The sequence below is a fragment of the Colletes gigas genome, unplaced genomic scaffold (genome assembly GCF_013123115.1).
Source record: "Colletes gigas isolate AHSC1104 unplaced genomic scaffold, ASM1312311v1 Colletes_gigas_Sc00012, whole genome shotgun sequence".
Classification (NCBI taxonomy): Eukaryota; Metazoa; Arthropoda; class Insecta; order Hymenoptera; family Colletidae; genus Colletes; species Colletes gigas.
The window spans coordinates 6,885,031-6,903,531 of record NW_025106641.1 but is presented as its reverse complement, the minus strand read 5'-3'; the positions used below and the strand labels follow the sequence as shown (position 1 = coordinate 6,903,531).

Here is an 18,501-nt window from a genome sequence, read left to right as displayed (position 1 = left end):
TAAACGAATCCAGATGGACGAAACGTTTTCCGTGTGACAGTTTCCCGTCCCGAAAAGTGGTGTTTTCATGGTCTGGCGGATTTCGGGACGCTTTTGGCGTTTCCCTCCGCTCGATCATGTGCCTGCCGTATGCGTGCGATGGTATGCGTCACGCGACGCCTGTGTGAACGCGTTAACATATGTGGGCAGAGTGGTCGCTATCAAGGCTTCGTTCGGACGGCTCCGTCTCTCTCTCGCTCTTTGTCAGTCAGTGGTTCTCACCGCCAACTATCCACTCGATTAGCTCCTCGAGGGTCTAGAACGAAGATTACCACCCTGGTAAATCGATGAAAAATCCAGTTCTTTACGTAGAAAAAATATCAATCGAAATTGCTCAAGAATATCGCGCTCTCCATATTACTCATAACTTTAGACTCGAAATATGAAAAAATTGTCCTCCATCGCGGGGAAATTTATTTATAAATATTTACACACAATTTCAGTAGTTGTTTCTATATTAAAATATTGAAATACTGTTTATGCCAGTATCTCTGAGGAGGTTACGGTGCAGAGCGCCGCCATATTGGAATTGCACCTCGAACCGACGCACAGTGTTCGAAAACGACGATCTTTTCCAGTTTTTGAGCCCAGTTTTGAGCAACGGAACTTGTATACTAAATACAGTTCTTTTTTTCTTTAATTAAACAATTTAATTTTGTACTTTTAAGGTGAAATATAATTTTTCGAACGCTCTGCGACGTACAGATCGCAAAGAAGGTTCATTCTATTATTACTACCATCGCGAAACGTTTTCATTGCACCAGCTATAACCTGCTGCGTTAATGTATAGGATCGAGGAATAATTTCGAACCTAACCTCGAATTACCAACGGCCGTTTCCGTAGGTTTGTCGGTCGTTCGTTTCGACGTCGATTGAACGATCGAGGAGCACGATTGTATTCTTCCTTGCCAGAATGGACAAAGGAACATCCTCTTTCGCTTCGTTATCTCGTCTTTAACGACTCGTAGCCGTTGACTACGGGCGCGCACGCGCGAAACCTCGATTATTTTTCGCTAACGAACGTATATAATAGCGATGGGGGCTGGGTGTCACTGTCCACGCTTAATGCGATCGCCGTTCGCGATAAGACGGTTGCCTCTTGGCAATCGTTAGCGGAGAGCACCGTACGCACGCGCCCCGCGCCGCTCCGTTCGCGCGCGTGCGATAAAAATTCGCGATCCCTCTCGTTAAAACCGCCACGCAGCGATCTGCCGATCTTGGCCGGTCAGCCGTCGCTGGAATATTCAATTTGCATTGTAAATCCACGCCACCCGGTATCGATCTATCCGCGCGGTGGCGAACTTGGCTGATGAGTCGTCGCCGAACGTCGATTAAACGAATGACTTTCAAGAACTGGATGGAATTTTAAATTATGAACCGTATTACCTTGCCCCGGAGTAATTTAAAGCGAATCGGCTCGGTTAAGGGCGAATAAACCGGCGGTCTTTGAAACGGACGCTTTTTGTACAATTTTTCGTAATTTTTTTAAAATTTTATATACGACATTGAGTCCTCAGTGTACACCTTGAACCGGAGAATAGTTGTTCTACCGATCGGTAGCGCCTCCAGCGGAGAAACGATGAGATACGACTACTATACCTGCGCAGAATAATTGCGCAGAAGATATATGCCGTGCAATCGAGTTCTAAATTGCCTGCTTGTAGTAGTATAAGTGCGTAGTTACTTAAAGATACTATAACAGCGTGAACCCTTCCATTTTTCGAATAGTCATTAAGAACAGTGAACAGTCGAAGTAGACAGAACAGTTTAAAAAAAGAGATTTCTTGCGACCTGACCTGACACTCTTGCCTTTGTCGCAAAAGGATAAAACAAAGCACCGCGGTAAAAATCGTCGACACGTGGAACCGAGGGAACACCAAGAACTTTGGAGTCCCATGAGACCGATGCAAAAACACTCTCCAGAACCGACTACCGTTCCCAAAGCACTTACGCTTTCTCGGAAAGCCGGCTCCCGTTGAATTCTTCCACGGTACTCGCGACATCGTGCCAACATGCCAGGGTGTATTCACCTGAGATTCTCGAGCTTCGAATCTCTGTCGACCAATTGCAGAAAATCATCAATAACGTCCTCATTACCGGGACCGGCTTTCCGTCGATTAAGAAAAAAATAGAGGCACGGTACGAGGGGAGAAGGAGGGCGAGCACGCGATAGAGCAAAGGCAGAACGGTCTGCGAGGGAGGGAGACGCGGCCACCTTATCCCGAGGGAGACGCGGGCAACACGGGAAACCAATTAGCCGAGGAACGCCGCCACCGTGCCACTAGATATGAGTCCGAGCTTCGGTACCGTATTCGCTCGAGCTGCTGGTCCGACCGCGTTGTTACCGGAGGTCCAGCCTCCCGTTATCGTTACCTGCGAACCCCGCAGACGCAACGTCGACCTGACTCGATCGACGTTGCTTAAAATCCCACCGCGCTGACTGGTGTCCAGATACCTGGCCCAAGACTTTGCGACGCAGAACTTCAAAATCTTTCATAAGCCATCTTTGATTCTAATGAAACTTTGCTCTGTTGGTCCTAGAAGTCATCTAAGAATAGCACTGTGTTTGGTCCATAGACTTGTGTAGCCCTTTTCGCGATGAAAATTTGCTTTGCTGGTCCTAGAAGTCATCTAAGAATATTTTTGTGTTTGGTTCTTATGGATTTTGCATTTTAACAACCTAGTCGTTCGACAGTAGGCCATAGACAGTAGATCAGTGCCTAAAATAATTATCTTTTTAAACGCTATCGAGTTTGGCTACCACTATGGTCGCTCTGAGAACGACTGTCGCATTGTAAATCGCGAAACTCGGTGGACCCGGGTTTTTCGCCGGTCGTCGCGGTTTTTTGAAGGTGCACGATCATTTGGGAGTCTAATTTATACGGCGGGTAAATTAAAACGGACGCGTTGGCAGCGGCCGGCCGGGAAGACGGATCTGCAAATCTTCGTCGGGGCTCTGGAGTCGAGGGAGAAGGTTACTAGCGCGTAGGAGGAAAGAGGAGGATCGATCCACCACGAGAAGAGGGAAGGAACTATATTGTGATTAGGCAGGAATGTTGATTAGATCCATCAGCTGGTCGAGCGTTGGCCCTCCCTTCTTAAAACCCTCGCTTGACCCAGACTCGAGTCTCTGGATCCTGGTCGATGGAATCCTTCGTTTATAGTTATCAATTTTTACGCACCTCGAATTTTAAAAAGTTTGACGTAGCAAACGTTGTAGCACGATGGAAGTATAGTATCGTTTTACTAGAAATAACTATTTTTTGCCCGGATGTGTACATCTCGCGAATGATTGAAAATGCATGCCCATGTTTGAATCATCAGTTTCGATATCGAGGAATCGACTCTTCCAATCTGTTCTCGTACGGACCAATCTGCTTCTGGCGGAGTCGAAATCAACATAAAATCGAAACAAGTTGCCCCGATCCTTGTCGCGAGTATAATATCGGGCCAACTTCGACATCGATCCGTTTAGACGTTCGATCGATTTATCGATCCCACCGTCGATCCAGTATTCCGCGAAGGTAGCGACTCCTGACGTCGATACACGACGCGAGACGTCGTTCACCGGCGAACAAAGTGAGTACAGAACGCCAGAGTGTACGCGAGTGATGCAGTGTCGACTGTCGATACGTAATTGCTCCGGCATATATCACACCTGTGCTGGATCCTTTGGATCTCTGTTAACGATCGCGTCACGGACGATTTGAGCAAATTTTGTTCGCGATCTAATATTTATACCAGTATGTTTTAACGATAATACAAAATTCCAATTAAATGAAAATTAGTTTAATGCAATTTTGCAATCGAGAAAGAGTATGCTAGTTTTGTGCTACTGCTGTGTTTATTATTGACACGAAAGTAGTCGAGAGACAGGGTTTAGGGGCACTGTTCACTATTCTGATTATTCTTTACACAACTAATCATTTTCGTTTGCTTTGGAGCACCATCGGTAACGGTGAAGCGACTAAACTACTAAATCTCTTTACTATTTAGGGAGATAAGTAGTTAGGCTTCTGCTGCTTGATTTTATCACTATCTGTAGGAACTGAGATACTGCACTAAGCATAGAAGGGATCATAAAGAGAAGTTTTTACTCGATTCTACGCCGGTTATAGTATTCAATATTCACCCCTTGCGTTTAAAATGTACGCTTGAGGTTTAGAAACGAGTCCTCAGCCTCTTCGCGAATAAAATAAAATAAAGATAAAAACGCGTGCACGATTTGTTCGAGTTAGCTTTTGAAACGGGGCTGAAAAGGCGGTGGATATTTCTCGAACGTCGACCAACCACCCCTAAAATTCGTGTTCCGGCCGGAACGTTCGCTGAAGGAATATCCGGAATTCCATTACGGGAAAATGTAAATATAATTGTACCGTGCTGACATAACGGTAAGATAATCCGTCGAGCGGAGGCGCTGGCTCCGCAATAAATCGTAATTTATGATCCCTTGCGCGGCCGCCGGTATCCGTCGAGAGAAATTCAAGACTGCGCGGACAGGGAGCGAGACTTCTTCTTCGACTGTCTCTGTTCCACGCCAGCGGATCCCCCGATCGCCCTCGACCCTCGCTATCTCGGCCTGCGCCCGTTCCTTCGCCTCCTCTTCGACCTAGAAGAGCCCAAGAAGAGACTCGTGCGTTCAAAAATACTTAAAACTCGGTCCTCCGCCTTCCAAACCTTGCCCAGAAAACAATTACCCCTGGAAATTTTATCTCAAAATGGTGCAGCCATATATAATTTGTAAAAATTTTGAAAAGTGTTTGAAATAAATTCCGTAGAGAATCAAATTCCATACAGAAAAGTCAAATAAATATTTTTTCTATCTTCTCTGATAGAGCCACAATTTATCGAAATCCGAGTTCCTCCGCAGTTCGAAGGCCCTCGAGCGTTTTCATCGTTCTCGATTTTATTTTTGCATCTAGACCGTTCGTAGTCGAACATCCCGTATAATATCGCCTCCCACTCCTCCGCACGCAACTCTCGTTCGTTCGTCCTCTTTGTTCCTCGTTGCATCTATACGATACCGTCTCTCTTTGCTGTCTGTCTTCAGCGTGTTTCTTCGTCTCTCGCGACGCTCTTCTCCCGAGCGCCAATAAATTAATTGCGGAGATTTACGTATCGCGCCAGTAAACCAGTCGGCGAGACTAATGCTCGGCCACTAATTACATAATTATACGGCATTATGTTACGACGACCAATTAATACGTGGGCACAATGACTCGGAGGCGCGCGTAAGTCATCGGCTCGCGATCGACGCGCGATACACACGCCGGATAGCGCGCGTCCACGGCGCCAACTTCGCCACGCGGGATTATAATTTATCGTCCGACGCGAGGTTCGCTACGCCGCCTGTCCACCATCTTCCCGTCCCTCCCGACATTTTGGATCCTTGAACTTTTCGCCATCCAGCTCCTCCCGTTCGACGCTACTTTAGAAAAGTTACCTTTGCAATTCGCAAATAAAATGTAAACGGCTCGATAGTTTTTAACGGAGCACGAGTTTCCATTTATATATTAAAGCGTGCCCGTTCTTCGAGATCGCAGCCAGCAGAAATGGTAATAGGGGGCACTAAATGCAGCAATCGTTCGATCACGATCCCTCGATTTTGTTTTGTACCACTAAAACGTTGTTACATTCCGTTCGATTGATCAAAAACGACCCCTACTTGCTCGGAGCGGCACAATTATTAATTGACGGATCGTCGATCAATTACGAGCGCGGTTTGATCACCTCTCGATCATCATTCATTTAATACGCTATACGGCGTATCCCGATCCGCGCGTAATTCACGACACGATCTTGTGCAACCTTGTACGTTTACTGCGCAACAATGTTATCTTTCTTGCCAACACCGTACCTCGTGCTACCTCTCGTTGCATCATTTGATCCGAGTTTTTCGAGGCTTGATCGATCTCTCCGGATCCTCTGAAATCATTCGCTGAAATGTTTCGTAATAATAATTTTTACGCGACACCAAACCTCTTTAGACAATTGAGATCACTGATTTCCAACTTTCCGTAGTAACCGTTGTATAAACCTGAAACGAAAGTGAACCTTCGATGAAAGAAGGTTCAAGAACAGCCAATAGATTTAAATCCAGGACTAGATTGCAATAGAACCATTCGTCGAGCCTCGTTTCACATTCCTTTCTCCGGCCCCGAGTGCTTGAATTTCTACGGGGGTTCTTCCTGATTATGGTAAACAAAGTCGTTAACTGTTGCGTGAATTTTACTCCATCCTCTGAAAAGGAAATTGTTTCCTGATTATTTACACGTCCATGAATAATTAATACTGAAATTAAACGACAGGCAAATGAATCCACGTGGCTATTAGACGTCTCCTTAAGAAAATATCGTGCACGAGTCTCGTGAAATTATCTCTGTACTTAATTATTCCCGATTTTTCAATCTTTTCGCGTTTCATTAACGTTTAATTTTCATTTTTAGAAAATTGTTATTGTCTGGCAATCTTTCCAGCTTCTAACTATACTTATCGATGTTGATCTTCGATTGGAGTGTTCGAACGCGTGCCAGGATGGCGGTCAGTTTTCCTTTCGTCGGAGACAGTTGGGATCGAGCGTTTTCCCTCGATGGAACCGCGGAGGGGCGGGGAACGATGCTACGAGCGGGGGTGGAATATGAGATGCGGGCAACTGATTTATTTAAGGGGCAGACCAGACATCCGGTTTGTCGAATTACGCGTTAAGAGCGCCTGTAGACGGAGTGGCGGAACAGAGACGAGGAGATGAGCGGAGAGCGAGAGAGGCAACGAGGTGGAACGAGAGCGCGTAGCCCGTCGACCCGTTAACCGTTTATCATTGCATCGACACAAGTCACGCAGTGGACCCTTGCTGTCCATTTAAAAAAACGAAAAGTAGACACGGGCTTTAGTAGGAAGTGACGTCATCGGTGTCAGGAGCCAACGTAACCACTGATCTCGCACCACGCGAAATACCCATCGATCTTTCGGGAACATGTGTTCTTCTCGATCTCTCCTAGGATGAATTTCTTTCATCAAAATAACGCAATAGACAGCACTGACCTTGGCTAAATTGTTCTAAGTGTTTTGGACATCGGAGTAAAATGAGATTTAATAATTTTTTTCGTGCCATTTTTCGTGACAGATTTTTCCAGGACATTTTATCACAGAAAAAGATTTGTTTTGAAAATAATGCTTACGGAAATATTAATATTGGTATTCAAATTGGAGTTGTTGAATGAACGAGTCGCCTATTTCTTTAAATGTAGAGCGGAGACTTGAGTCGGTTGTTGGTAGTGGGATTCGTCGTTTCCCGTGGACAGTAAACCGGGAGTGTAAGGAATAATCAGTTCACGTTTAAGTGACATAAGAACGTGTAATCGATTCATCAGCACGCTCGGTGTCTTCCACGCAATTACTCGATTCAAACGATTGCGGCCGACAAGATGATCTTCACCTCGAAGGTGACAATGACAACCAGCGCCCTTTGTTTCGTAGTTGGTGCTAGTAGGAAGCAATCCAGCGACAACCGATGCATTATTAATGTCCCCCCTTCGCTTGTTACCGCTCTTGTACTCGCTCGCTCGACGTATATCCTCTGCGTGTCCGGGACAAGTGATCGCCGAGCCTTGTAATGAAAATTAAGACGTTCGGGGCGAGAATTATTTCCACTTAATTAAGACGCGCGCGACTGAATTATTCAGTCCGATTTCAGGAAAATTCAGATTTCCAATCGTTCTTAAATCGAGAATATCATTTTGTGTTACTATTCGATCTGCACAAATACACTCAAAAGTCATATCCATTTCAATAATTGTCGATTTAAAAGGAATTTAAAATTTCGAATCAGTGCTCGCGAATATTATTCCAAGCATTTTATTTTTTAATTTATTTCAGAATTAAATTTGCAAACTCACATTGAGAACTATAAATTGATAAAATAAAGTTCAAATTAATATTAAATAGACGATTCAGTGGTATTATCAGTTTCTGTAATTTCGTTTACGGTTTCGAAAGTCTTTTTCTATATCCCGAACGGTCTGGAATCCATGTCAAGTGCTTCGAAGTATCATCAGAGGCTCGCAGCAGCGATTCCTCGTAACGATCGAGCGATGAACGAAATGGACGATCATCCGGGTCGTCAACTTCGTTTCCCACTCGTGGTGCGTGGAACTTTTCTCCGATGATTCAATCACTTAGTGCTCCGACACACTGAAACGTTCGCTTATTCAGATACCTGTGCGGATCATTAGAACGGAATCGTTTCGTCAGGAAATTTCTAGATCAACAAAATGCACGATCTACGATATATATTTCTAAATTGATTAAATTATTATTGACTGTAATATAGATTTACGGATAGTATCGAAACGCTTGAGTTGAAAAACTCTCTGGACTCGACTGGTTCGTTTTGAAATTAATTCTCCTATATGATATTTAACATCGAAGAGGAACGACTCGGTTCGAGACGCGATCGATCCTCGAATTCCATGGTTTCGAGTTTACAGTTGTACCGTGTATATATTCGCGCGAAAATCACGTCGTATCGATCGCCGCGACACGAGGTCGTAGAATAAGAATTCCAGAGCCCGGGGTCGGTATCACGAAGCGAAATGTCTGGATATATCACGTCTGCCGGAGCAACAATGAGTGACAGCTACTCCCACATGCTGTCATAGGCGTCATCTTCGCGATAATGTACCGACTCTCGGCTCCCTCTCTCGAATTGCCTGCTCTCGTATCTGGTTAAAATCGTTACACGGTCAAATCTATAGGACCTTCCTGCTCGGAGACACATAACGAGGACGTGTTCGTCGACGAGGACCGGTCGAGACTCGACGACCCGGCTCTGTCCGCGTCTACGACCGCTGTTATTCACCTTGGAGATGCGACGACGGACATTTAAATTCCGCAAGCATTTTCTGTCGAACGGAGATATCTGATTTAAACGGCTTCAATTCGACGACCAAAGACTTTTTTACCTTCCCGCTTACGAAGTATTCCCCCTTACACGTGCTCGCTTCTAGATATCGTGTACGAACATGACGGATACGTATGGCACAGTGTCTCCCAACGTGGCAGTCTTCTTTTTACTATAAAACAATCTATTTCATTAAGATCTACGGAAATCGAGCACACCAGGCAACTGAAGACATTGTCACTGGAATTTTTAAGATTAAGTTTCCGTATTCTTAACAAGTAAATTTAATTATCCATGAAATGCAGGGTTGACCATTTTTTAAAATTTCCTCTCTTTCACCACGATTATTTCCACTAGTAGAGAAATAAAAGAGAAGGGGATAGCAAAATAGAGTACCCTATAATTTGTTGAGTTGTTTCGAAAAATAATTTCCATTTCTGAGCGTTGGATAGCGAGGATGAAACGTGTGGGATTTTGGGGGACTTTTAATGGAGGAAGGTTCGGAGCGGAACGGATTCCGAAAGACCAGCAGCGTCGAAAAGGAACAATTAGGCCCGTTCACGGGGAACGCTCGTCGCGTATTCCTCGCACGGGCCCCGACCGGCAATTTGCTCGGCGTTTTTTCCCAAACGGGCAACTTCGCGGCTCCGTGATTATCACACGGCTACACCCGCGGAATAACCGAGCGTCGTCGAATATTCGCTGAGCGCGGCGCCGATTCGTAAGACGCGCGCGTCGTCGCATCATTTATGCCGGCAGCATTTTCGAGGAATGGTACGTGTGCTCCGCCTTTAATCGAGATCGAAATCGGCCGCCGTGGACTCGTCAATGATATTCCGTTTGCGACAACGGTACACGCGCGCCAGAACTTGTACACCGCTTTAACACGTTCGTTAATACCACTCCGAATACCTCGACCCAAAGACCACGTTCGCGATTTAAAAAAAAAGATTTATCGATCCTCGAATTATTCGAACGCATCTTGTACCGTGTAATACTCCGAATCGTTGAAATTTTATTTGTTAATTACTATCGTGTGATCCAAACTGGCTTGTCTCTCGTGTAAAGTTTTTACTGTTTTTGTTTGGTTTATCTATGTCGAGTATCTGTAAATTGTACTAATATTAAAATATAAAGATACTAGATGTTAAAATGAAACCAAAATGATTTCTGCAATCTAGTGTCGAGTTAGGCAAATTGTCGTTACGATTAACGAGTATCAATTTTAGGATTCTGGTGATATTTGATTAGGGATGAAAATGGTCTGCTGTGGTGAAGATGATGAGTTTGTCCCTGGATCGTGCGGAATCTAGAGTCGTAGGACGTTGAACTCGCAATGTTAACGTTGGTTGTTGGTTTGTTTGTTATAGAGGCCACCCTCCTCGTCGCTCTCGTACCCCGGAGCGGGTGGTAACGACGATGCACGCAGCCCTGGAAGCGGGGGCACGCCAGGACCCCTCAGTCAACAAGCGCCCACCAGTCTGGACTCCTCGGATCCCGGTAAGTCCCACGCCATTTTATTTTGCAAACACCACGAGAGAAAACAACTGATCATGGTGTACTTTACGAGAAATTTATGGGTCATCCTAGACCCGTTTATCTTACATGTCTAGAATTTGCGAGGAATTAGAAAAATTTTTCAATTCGAAAATTAAAAATGTAGAAGTACCTGTCTAGATATTCAACAAATATAAAAATGAACTGCTCTATTAAAATTCCATTGTCGCTGTAGAGCAGTTTTAATATCAAATACTCTAAATAGTAGAGGGGTCGATACAATGGAGGAAGATCTACATATAGAGGAACTCGACTAAATTTTTTAATACACACATGTTTGTGACACAGTGTTTGCAGTCGAAGAATCACCTGTAGCATGATTGTAATACATTCATGTGTTGAGAAGTTTATTTTTAAGTTCGAAGTGCAATCTCGTGTTAGGTTGTCAGAGCTTCCCAACTGTTGCTTCCACCAGTGATCAGAATTACTTGTTCGATTATAGACGATTAACAGTTCGATTTCCCATTAATCCGCGAGGATGATTAAAATATGAATCGCGAATCGACGGTTTCTACTTCCTCGGCGATCACGAGTCAGTCTATTTTTAAGTTCGATGGGAATGGATAAGACCTTAGACCGTTTGGGCGTTCGAGGACGCAGAGGGAGAGTGATAGATCGTGGGAAGGTTTCGAATCGATCCGTCGACGTCGATCGATGAAAACCGAAGTGGGTATGCGAGTGGAAAGAGCGTTCGGGGCTGGCCGCGCTAATGACAATATCACGCGACGAGCAACGGGTTGATGACAATCAAGACGCGACTTGTCGAGACCCCACGGACCTTCTGCACGCCCTTCAAATTTTACGAACACCGACATGAGCGCGTCAACACCATCAAACCCGCGGCAACGCCGGCTAATGAGCAACCCGTCACATTGGCGTAGCCTAATGCTACATCTTTTTTTCTAAAACGTACGTAACGTTTCTCCAAAAAACTAATAACTTCTCCCAGATGGTCAGAAAAATTATTAAAAATCTATTTCCAAACTAGTCAACCAAATAACTTCATCAGTAACGAGTGTGGACATGTAGAGTGTAGTTTAAAAACTTCGTATGTTTCTATTAGAATCTACTCGCGTCCAGACAAGGTTCCATTCCCGACAGATTAATAAATTGATCTCGGTAAAAGTGGATCGTCGAAATAATTATCTAGACAGAGGTTCGTTCTATTCTCGGACGACGTCCAGCTCCTAACCGACGAAACAAAAGGCTCCGGGGCGCAACAAGGGTAACAGTTTCGCGGCGCGGAATCGGCGGCGAGGCGCGCCAATGGTTAGCGCGGTCGGGTTCAGTCAGTCACCGGAGGGTATACAAGTTCACGACACCATCCCATAAAGATTCATTAAGGTCCGCCGTCTCTATATTCGCTGTGTCGTGCCAGCGTTATAGAGCCGCGTGGCGTGCCAGTTCGCTGGACGTTCGCTCGTGTATCGCGTGCGTGTGTGTGTGTGGGTGTGCGTGTGTGTGTGCCTACGACTCTGTCCTCTTACTTTTCTGCGTGCTGGTGTACGCCAGCAGAGAGTCAAAACGGTTGATCAATAACAATCAAAAGCACGCTGTACCGGGGACAGAGGGGGAGGGGGAGGAATGAATGGCTTCGGAAACGGTGCCGCGAGACGTTTAAGCTGTCGTCGCCGTCCTCTGTTAGGCTCCGTTACGATGGCGCTTCGGATTCTGATAAGGTAACGAATCTCAGCCAGGAATATTTCTTTCGAGACGATCGACCCTTAAAAGTAACCCCACAGTTTAGAAAATCACATTGAAAATAGTTGATCCCGTTTTGGGGTCGTCTAGTTCTCCGATATCTTTCTCCAATAGGCATTTTCGGGGTTCTCGTGCTCGTCTACCTAGCTCTAGACATCCAGGGAACATTCTGACCTTTTCCGCGCGGGCTAAATATAACAAACGCCTCAGACATCTGTTCTTCCTAATACCCGATGGTCTCGGAGATTCGCTAAAAATACTACTAATGTTCCAGTTTTGGTGATTTTATTAGAAACGAGCAACGGTCAAAGAACGAGCTATTTTGTGATCCTTCTTATCTCTAATAGGTCTAGACTCCCAGAAAACCTCTTTTTCTGATCGCGAGAGTCACCGTTTTATCCGGCTAATTCTGGACGCCGAGTAAAATCTTTCTGTTCGCGACACCTGGTGATGTCAGGGCACGGCAAGAATACGTCGCGGTGACATCCTGTAATCGCTGGCCGCGTATTTGTCATCGAATTTAAAATTCATCGCATGAGAAACGACGGTCGCGTTCGTGACGAGATTTCGATCAGAGGCGGCGATCGCCGCGACTTCTGCTCGCTCGTATTAATTAAAGGACGTTAAACAGTAACGCAACACCTCGTCCAGCGATCGCCACGGAATCGTTATCCGCGAGAGTATCTAAACGAGTCGCCCCGACGCGAAACATCGCGATCGTTGTCTCGTTACGGGCGAAACGCGAACATTGTTCTTCGCTTCGAACGCTGGTGCCTCGATCGTTGACGGAAATTCGGGCTCGGGACGCGACGATCGCGGATCTAGCGCGTTCCGGGTTCGAGGAAAGTCCCGAGAGGAAAGAATTTTCGCGCGTGGAAAGCGTGCGACGAGAGAAACGCGTCGATCCACAGCTTTCACCAGTGATTGAGCGGAAACTGACACGCTAGATGGAAGTTTCATGATAATTGCAATAATTTTATTAACTGTCCGAGATCCAGTCCAGAGATAGAGGAATATTATTTCGAATTAAATGAAAATTAATGCCCGTGGCTTTGCTTGATACTTGCGCTGGAAGAAATTTAACTCGCGCCTAGCTACTGTGTGCAATTATTTTTCGTAATCAGTTACTACACCGTCATGTTGGAATCAATTTCCAGAGAATTAAGAAATTTTATTCGTAAACAATAAATTCTGTATTTAAAAATGACTTTAGAATTTTGTATAAATGGGGATTACACTTATACAAAAGTTCTATTCTGATTAGTGGAATAAATGGAGTATCCATTTTTTAGTTACTGTATAAGATATGGATTTTTCATGTCAGAATTAAGATTAAAGTGTTCCTCGATAATTCCTCGTTCGACCAAGTACCATAATCGTTAAACGGCACATCGAGGCCTCGCGTGGCCCAGAGATCTTGATTTTTTGCGTCCATCCGCATCCGAGATTCCTGTTTTCGACGTCCGTTTCGAGCATAAAGAGGTCTCTGTTTCTGGAACGCTGGTATCTCTACGAAAGTTTTGCAGAAATCGCGATCGCCGCTCGTGGCGTCGAAGGGACGTTCGAGGAAGTCCTAGGACTGTCAACAGCCGGATGCAACTATGTCTCGATACTTCGTGAGTCTCACGGAAAGGCTCGTTGCTTGCAAAAATCGTCCATTCTTGGGACAGAAATATCCTCGATCCCCGCTGAGAACCGCTGTTAAACGTTCACCGAATCGATTCTCCTCGGTAAACAAACCAACGCGCCGCATGCTATTCTCTCGTTAATTCTCGATTATAGTATTGTTTATGCTTTAAACAACGCGGGGAGTCCCTATGGAAAAGCACGCCACCACGAACCGTTGCTTAAAGACGCGATTGCAACAGGATCCGTTCGAAAGACATTTCGATCCTGCGACATCGGGAAAGCCAGTTCTCTATCTAACAAATTGCTTGAAAATATAACTGCTTCTGTTTCGAGAGTATCGTTGCCGGGGATAGTGTTGATTTGTAAGCGATAACATATTATATGAACGTTGCTATATGATGAAACATTTGATTTTCACATTTCCTTTGAGTCCTCTCACAATTGAAGGATACGTCGTCCATCGAACGATATAATTGGGTATTTGCGTGGAAACTTTAGTCAGTATTGTAGGAAACTGATTTCCTTTTGAAAATATAATTATTTAAAATTCATCCAGCGTTTTTAATCTGTTTGGATATACAAATTTCGTACTTTAGCGTCGGCTACACGCTGAAGAGTGGAGGCTGTTCGGGTTACCTAACGGCAGAGATAGGATCGTCTCATCGAAGTTGTCACCGTCGGACAAGGTATTTGTTCGGCGCCCTTCGTAGCTTTCCTCCGTCGTTTCGACCTATCCATCGACCCTTTTCGTCGTTTCCCTCTCGTTCTCGGGCTCGTTAACGTGCCGGCGTGTTTGCCGTCAGATATCATCTTCGACGGGCTGGCCTTGTCCGCGGCCATGGAATCTCCGAGTGGACCTAATTTCTATCGTCGAAGAAACATTGGATCTCTCCCTTCCGCCCCTTGGTGTGTGTTTTGCTCGTTTCATCGGGGAATTTTATTCTAGGATACCGTTTTCGTGAGTCACGCTCAACGATTCGGTCTCATATGCATCGCGCGAGAACATGGCGTCCGTAATTCCTAAGAACCGGGAGGCAATTGTACTCTCGAAGCGCATAACACGTACAAACACGAGGTCAAACCAGTTTTAAATAATCCCAGTCTTCTTTCTTCTTCGTGTTGCATCCAGGTACTGTCTATAATAAAGAATGTACGAAGCTTCCACGCTCCACACCTCGATAGTTGCACGAGTCCTCCATACTCGCGTACCCCCATTCCTGCATCCACGTTTCGTCTCAACGAACAAAGTCCGATCGAAAGTCTCGGTCCACAGTCGTTCGACTAGTTCTCGACCAAACGGTTCTATTCCATCGCGACGGGCAGGCTGACTCAATCGGGAGCATTCGCGCGAGCGTTCCAAGTATCGTTCAGCGAGTTGACGAGTTCTCACGGAGAACAGCATCGCACGGGAGCAGCGTGGAACGTTTCGTTCGTCGAGGTCGGATCGAGATCGATCAGTCGGTCGAGATAGAATCTCTTCTAACCTCGACGGGAGAAGGAACGTGTTTATCCGCGAGCGATTGCGACACGATGTATGTTAATGTCCGGAGCCGCGCTCCTCCACGTGCCGCTGGCATGCGTTTCCAGCGTGTCCTGGAAAGATTTTTCGCCCCGACGACCGGGATTACTCTCATGCAGTCTTCGATGCGTGTTGCTAAACAGTTTACGGACTCGAAGCGATCGAGGAGATCGGTACCTTGCACCACTCGATGAAACGCACCTTTGTTCATTGTACGTTCTATCAATATCATTTAAAATCATTCATCCAGAATGTTGGGAAAGATTTGTGGACCAGTTTACTATTTGCACATGGAATATCTGTTATTCGAAATCGAGGTTCAACTTTGGTAGAGGAAAGTGCAACTATCGAGGTAACCGATTCGGTATATATTATATTATTATTGAATGACTTCTTTTACAAACTAATGCAGTTATAGAACAGATACATCAATACAAAATTAATTTATGTACATTATTCCTCCGCCATTTGTAAGACTCGTAGGTTCCTTCGATTATTTACTAATTCAAACAAAAGAGTATATCGAAGTCATTTGGATCTGCGCTGGATTTCGATAGTTGCACGTGCCAAGATGTTTGCAGAAAAAAGGGGTCAAGAGTGTGATCGTAGGGAATATCTAGGGTGCTGAGGGTCCGTGGAAGTACCGAATCTACGAGAACGCGGTTCGTTAGCTTAACAAGACGTCGGATCTAGGGATCTAAGCCAGGAGGCGAAACGCAGCTCTCAATCCTCGAAACGATCTCGAGGCTCTATCGATCCCTCTATCTGCGGGCGCGCGCGGTCCTCTCTCCACCTTCCGATCGTTTTTTCCCGCGCAACCTGGGACTTTACAGCGAGCAGATCGACCCTCTCGATTCGGTAGGAACGAGTCCCGTCAACGAAGGGCCTCCCTACATCCCTCCTTCCTCCTCGCCGCCCATCGGGTAGTCCCTTCGGTAACAACCCGCCGTCGTGGTCACCAGGGGTTTTCGTGCCTCGTCGAGAGATCCTTAATCGACGGTTCGTCGACTCTCGTCTCCGCGGCCGGGCCCCGTGTCCCCGTGGGCCCTTGTTCTTTTTCCGAAGCCGCGGGGCAGGGAAAAAGCTTGGGGACCAGATATCCGCCGGTTTCTGACAACTATCTGCCCCGAGCGGCCCGTGGAAAGAAATAAATGAAGAGAGGATCGAGGAAGAACGATACCACCGAACGGCTGGGAGGGGGGGGGGCGTGTTAAAGCGTGTACGGGGGGACCAAAGATCACGAGGGAATTCCTGGAAATCGTAGCACGTGGGAGCGGGAGGCAGAGAGAGAGAAGAAGATAGAAGTAATGAGGTTGATTCTCTGTTTTCTGTGTTTTCAGCGAGCGGCGGTATCGGTCGGTTATCGGGCCGCGCCTTTTTTTCTCTCCCTCGCCGGACGTCCCTCTGTCTCTCCCTTTCGCGGTTCCCTCTCGCGGCATAATGAGGCCTTCATGTCGTGAACTTCTGCGCCTTGTACCCCTTTTTCTCGGTCGAGCCCTTCGCGTCCTGCGTAAAACCTCGTCGAACACGGGACCGTGCGGCTTCCTTCCGACGTGTCCCTTTATTGCGGCCCCGGGGGACTCGCCCTTGGGCCCTATGCCCGCGCCACTCGTTTCCATATCGAACGATCTTCGCGTGGAACTGTATCGGTTTCCCATCTACCGCGCGGAGCGAAACGAGGACTGGCTTTCGAAGCGTTTTGCTTTGTTTTCACTATCTCCTCCGCAGAAGTCTTTTAAGAGACCCAGAGGAAATTCTTTTTTCGGTGAAGCGGAATTTGAGAACCATTTCTCTCCTAGGGCAGTTTGTTTTCGAGAAAATTACCCGCGAACATTCGAAGCAGCTTTTCTCGAAAACGGTAACTCGAATGGAAATCCATTTTTTGATGAATCATCACCCCATATCGATCGTAACATCAATAAAACGCTCCGTTGATAATAAATTGTCGAATAATCGCTTTTCGGTAAATAAATAAAAATATAGAGAGCAACAATTTTTCCAACAACCAGAGTCGAAAATCTCAGTATCCAACGACGGTTCCACGTAGTCGCGATTAATCGTTATTTGGACTTCGATTCGATAATCGCGTTCGAAGAAGCTCGATATCTCGCCCGATGGATCGTTCGTCCGTTTCACGGTTCACGGTCCAGAATCACCGAAAAACCGACGATAACGGCCACGTGCTGAACGCGTACAAAGTTTACGAGACGCGTGAACAACGAAGTTTGCGGCTGTGCATCGACGACATTGAAGTTAATTGATACGTTAATGAATAATAAACCCGCGTCACTGGGCGGGCTATCGATGGCTCCGCGGGACGGTTCGATAGCCGGGCACGACAGCCGGTGGCACTCTCATTAATATTACTGTTTACTATGCCTTTAATCGCTGATTTTTTTCTCCCGCCGCCCGTCACTGCCTGGCTGTCAGGGTTCATTGATTCGAATAGTTCGCGTTATCGTTCTTCCTCGGTCGTTTCTCGGTAGAAGTCGTCGGTCTTGTTCGACTGAAAAATTTCGCTTATCGAACGCGAATCGGCGGCGGGGCGATCCTTCGGTAAGTGGATTCGAGATTCCCAGCCACGGGGACTCGAGTGGTCGATGATCTCGTCTGTTTTGAAATTCGATTCTTTCCCAAGACGTGTGCGATCGCGTCGATGGCCGACGACGCGGTTTCCAGGAGCGTCGAATAGAAATATCCGCGGATCAACGAACTGCGAAAGGGTAACTGCAGTTTCGGAAGATTTCACCAACGCCGGGAGCCGGTTTCTCGAGAATCGATCAGCAATTGCGAAACTTTACGTAATTTCTATGGAATGAATAAACCTTGTTGGTCCAAGGCTATTCCAAACGGTACTGAAAAAGCGAGGTCGTGGCGCGAGAGGATCGCCAGGTGAAACCAGACGATGGTCGAGCTTGGTACGGTCGATAATGCGACCCATCGATACCCCGGCTAGATTTGGCAATCGCGCGTAATTGCGCCGATATTTCACATAAGCGGCTTAATTGATTTTTCTCTCGCCAGGCTCGAAAACGGGACGGAGAGCGCAACAGCGATCCGTATTTACGACTATTTTTAAATCAGCCCCCGCGCCGGTGTGTACCGACGTTTATTAGGATGCCGATGAAACGGCGCGAGACGCCGGTAAATATTTTGA

General features: G+C 46.2%; 1 protein-coding gene across 4 annotated transcripts in view; it reads left to right on the top strand.

Annotated features, from left to right (window-relative positions):
• The window catches only part of LOC122399100 (homeobox protein homothorax), a 500,548-nt gene that overhangs the window by 134,503 nt on the left and 347,544 nt on the right, over positions 1-18,501 (top strand). For all 4 annotated transcript variants that reach the window (XM_043399504.1, XM_043399502.1, XM_043399501.1 and 1 more), the window contains exon 7: positions 10,309-10,438. In XM_043399504.1, the coding sequence (XP_043255439.1) occupies positions 10,309-10,438 (130 nt within the window). The remainder of the gene's footprint in view (positions 1-10,308; positions 10,439-18,501) is intronic.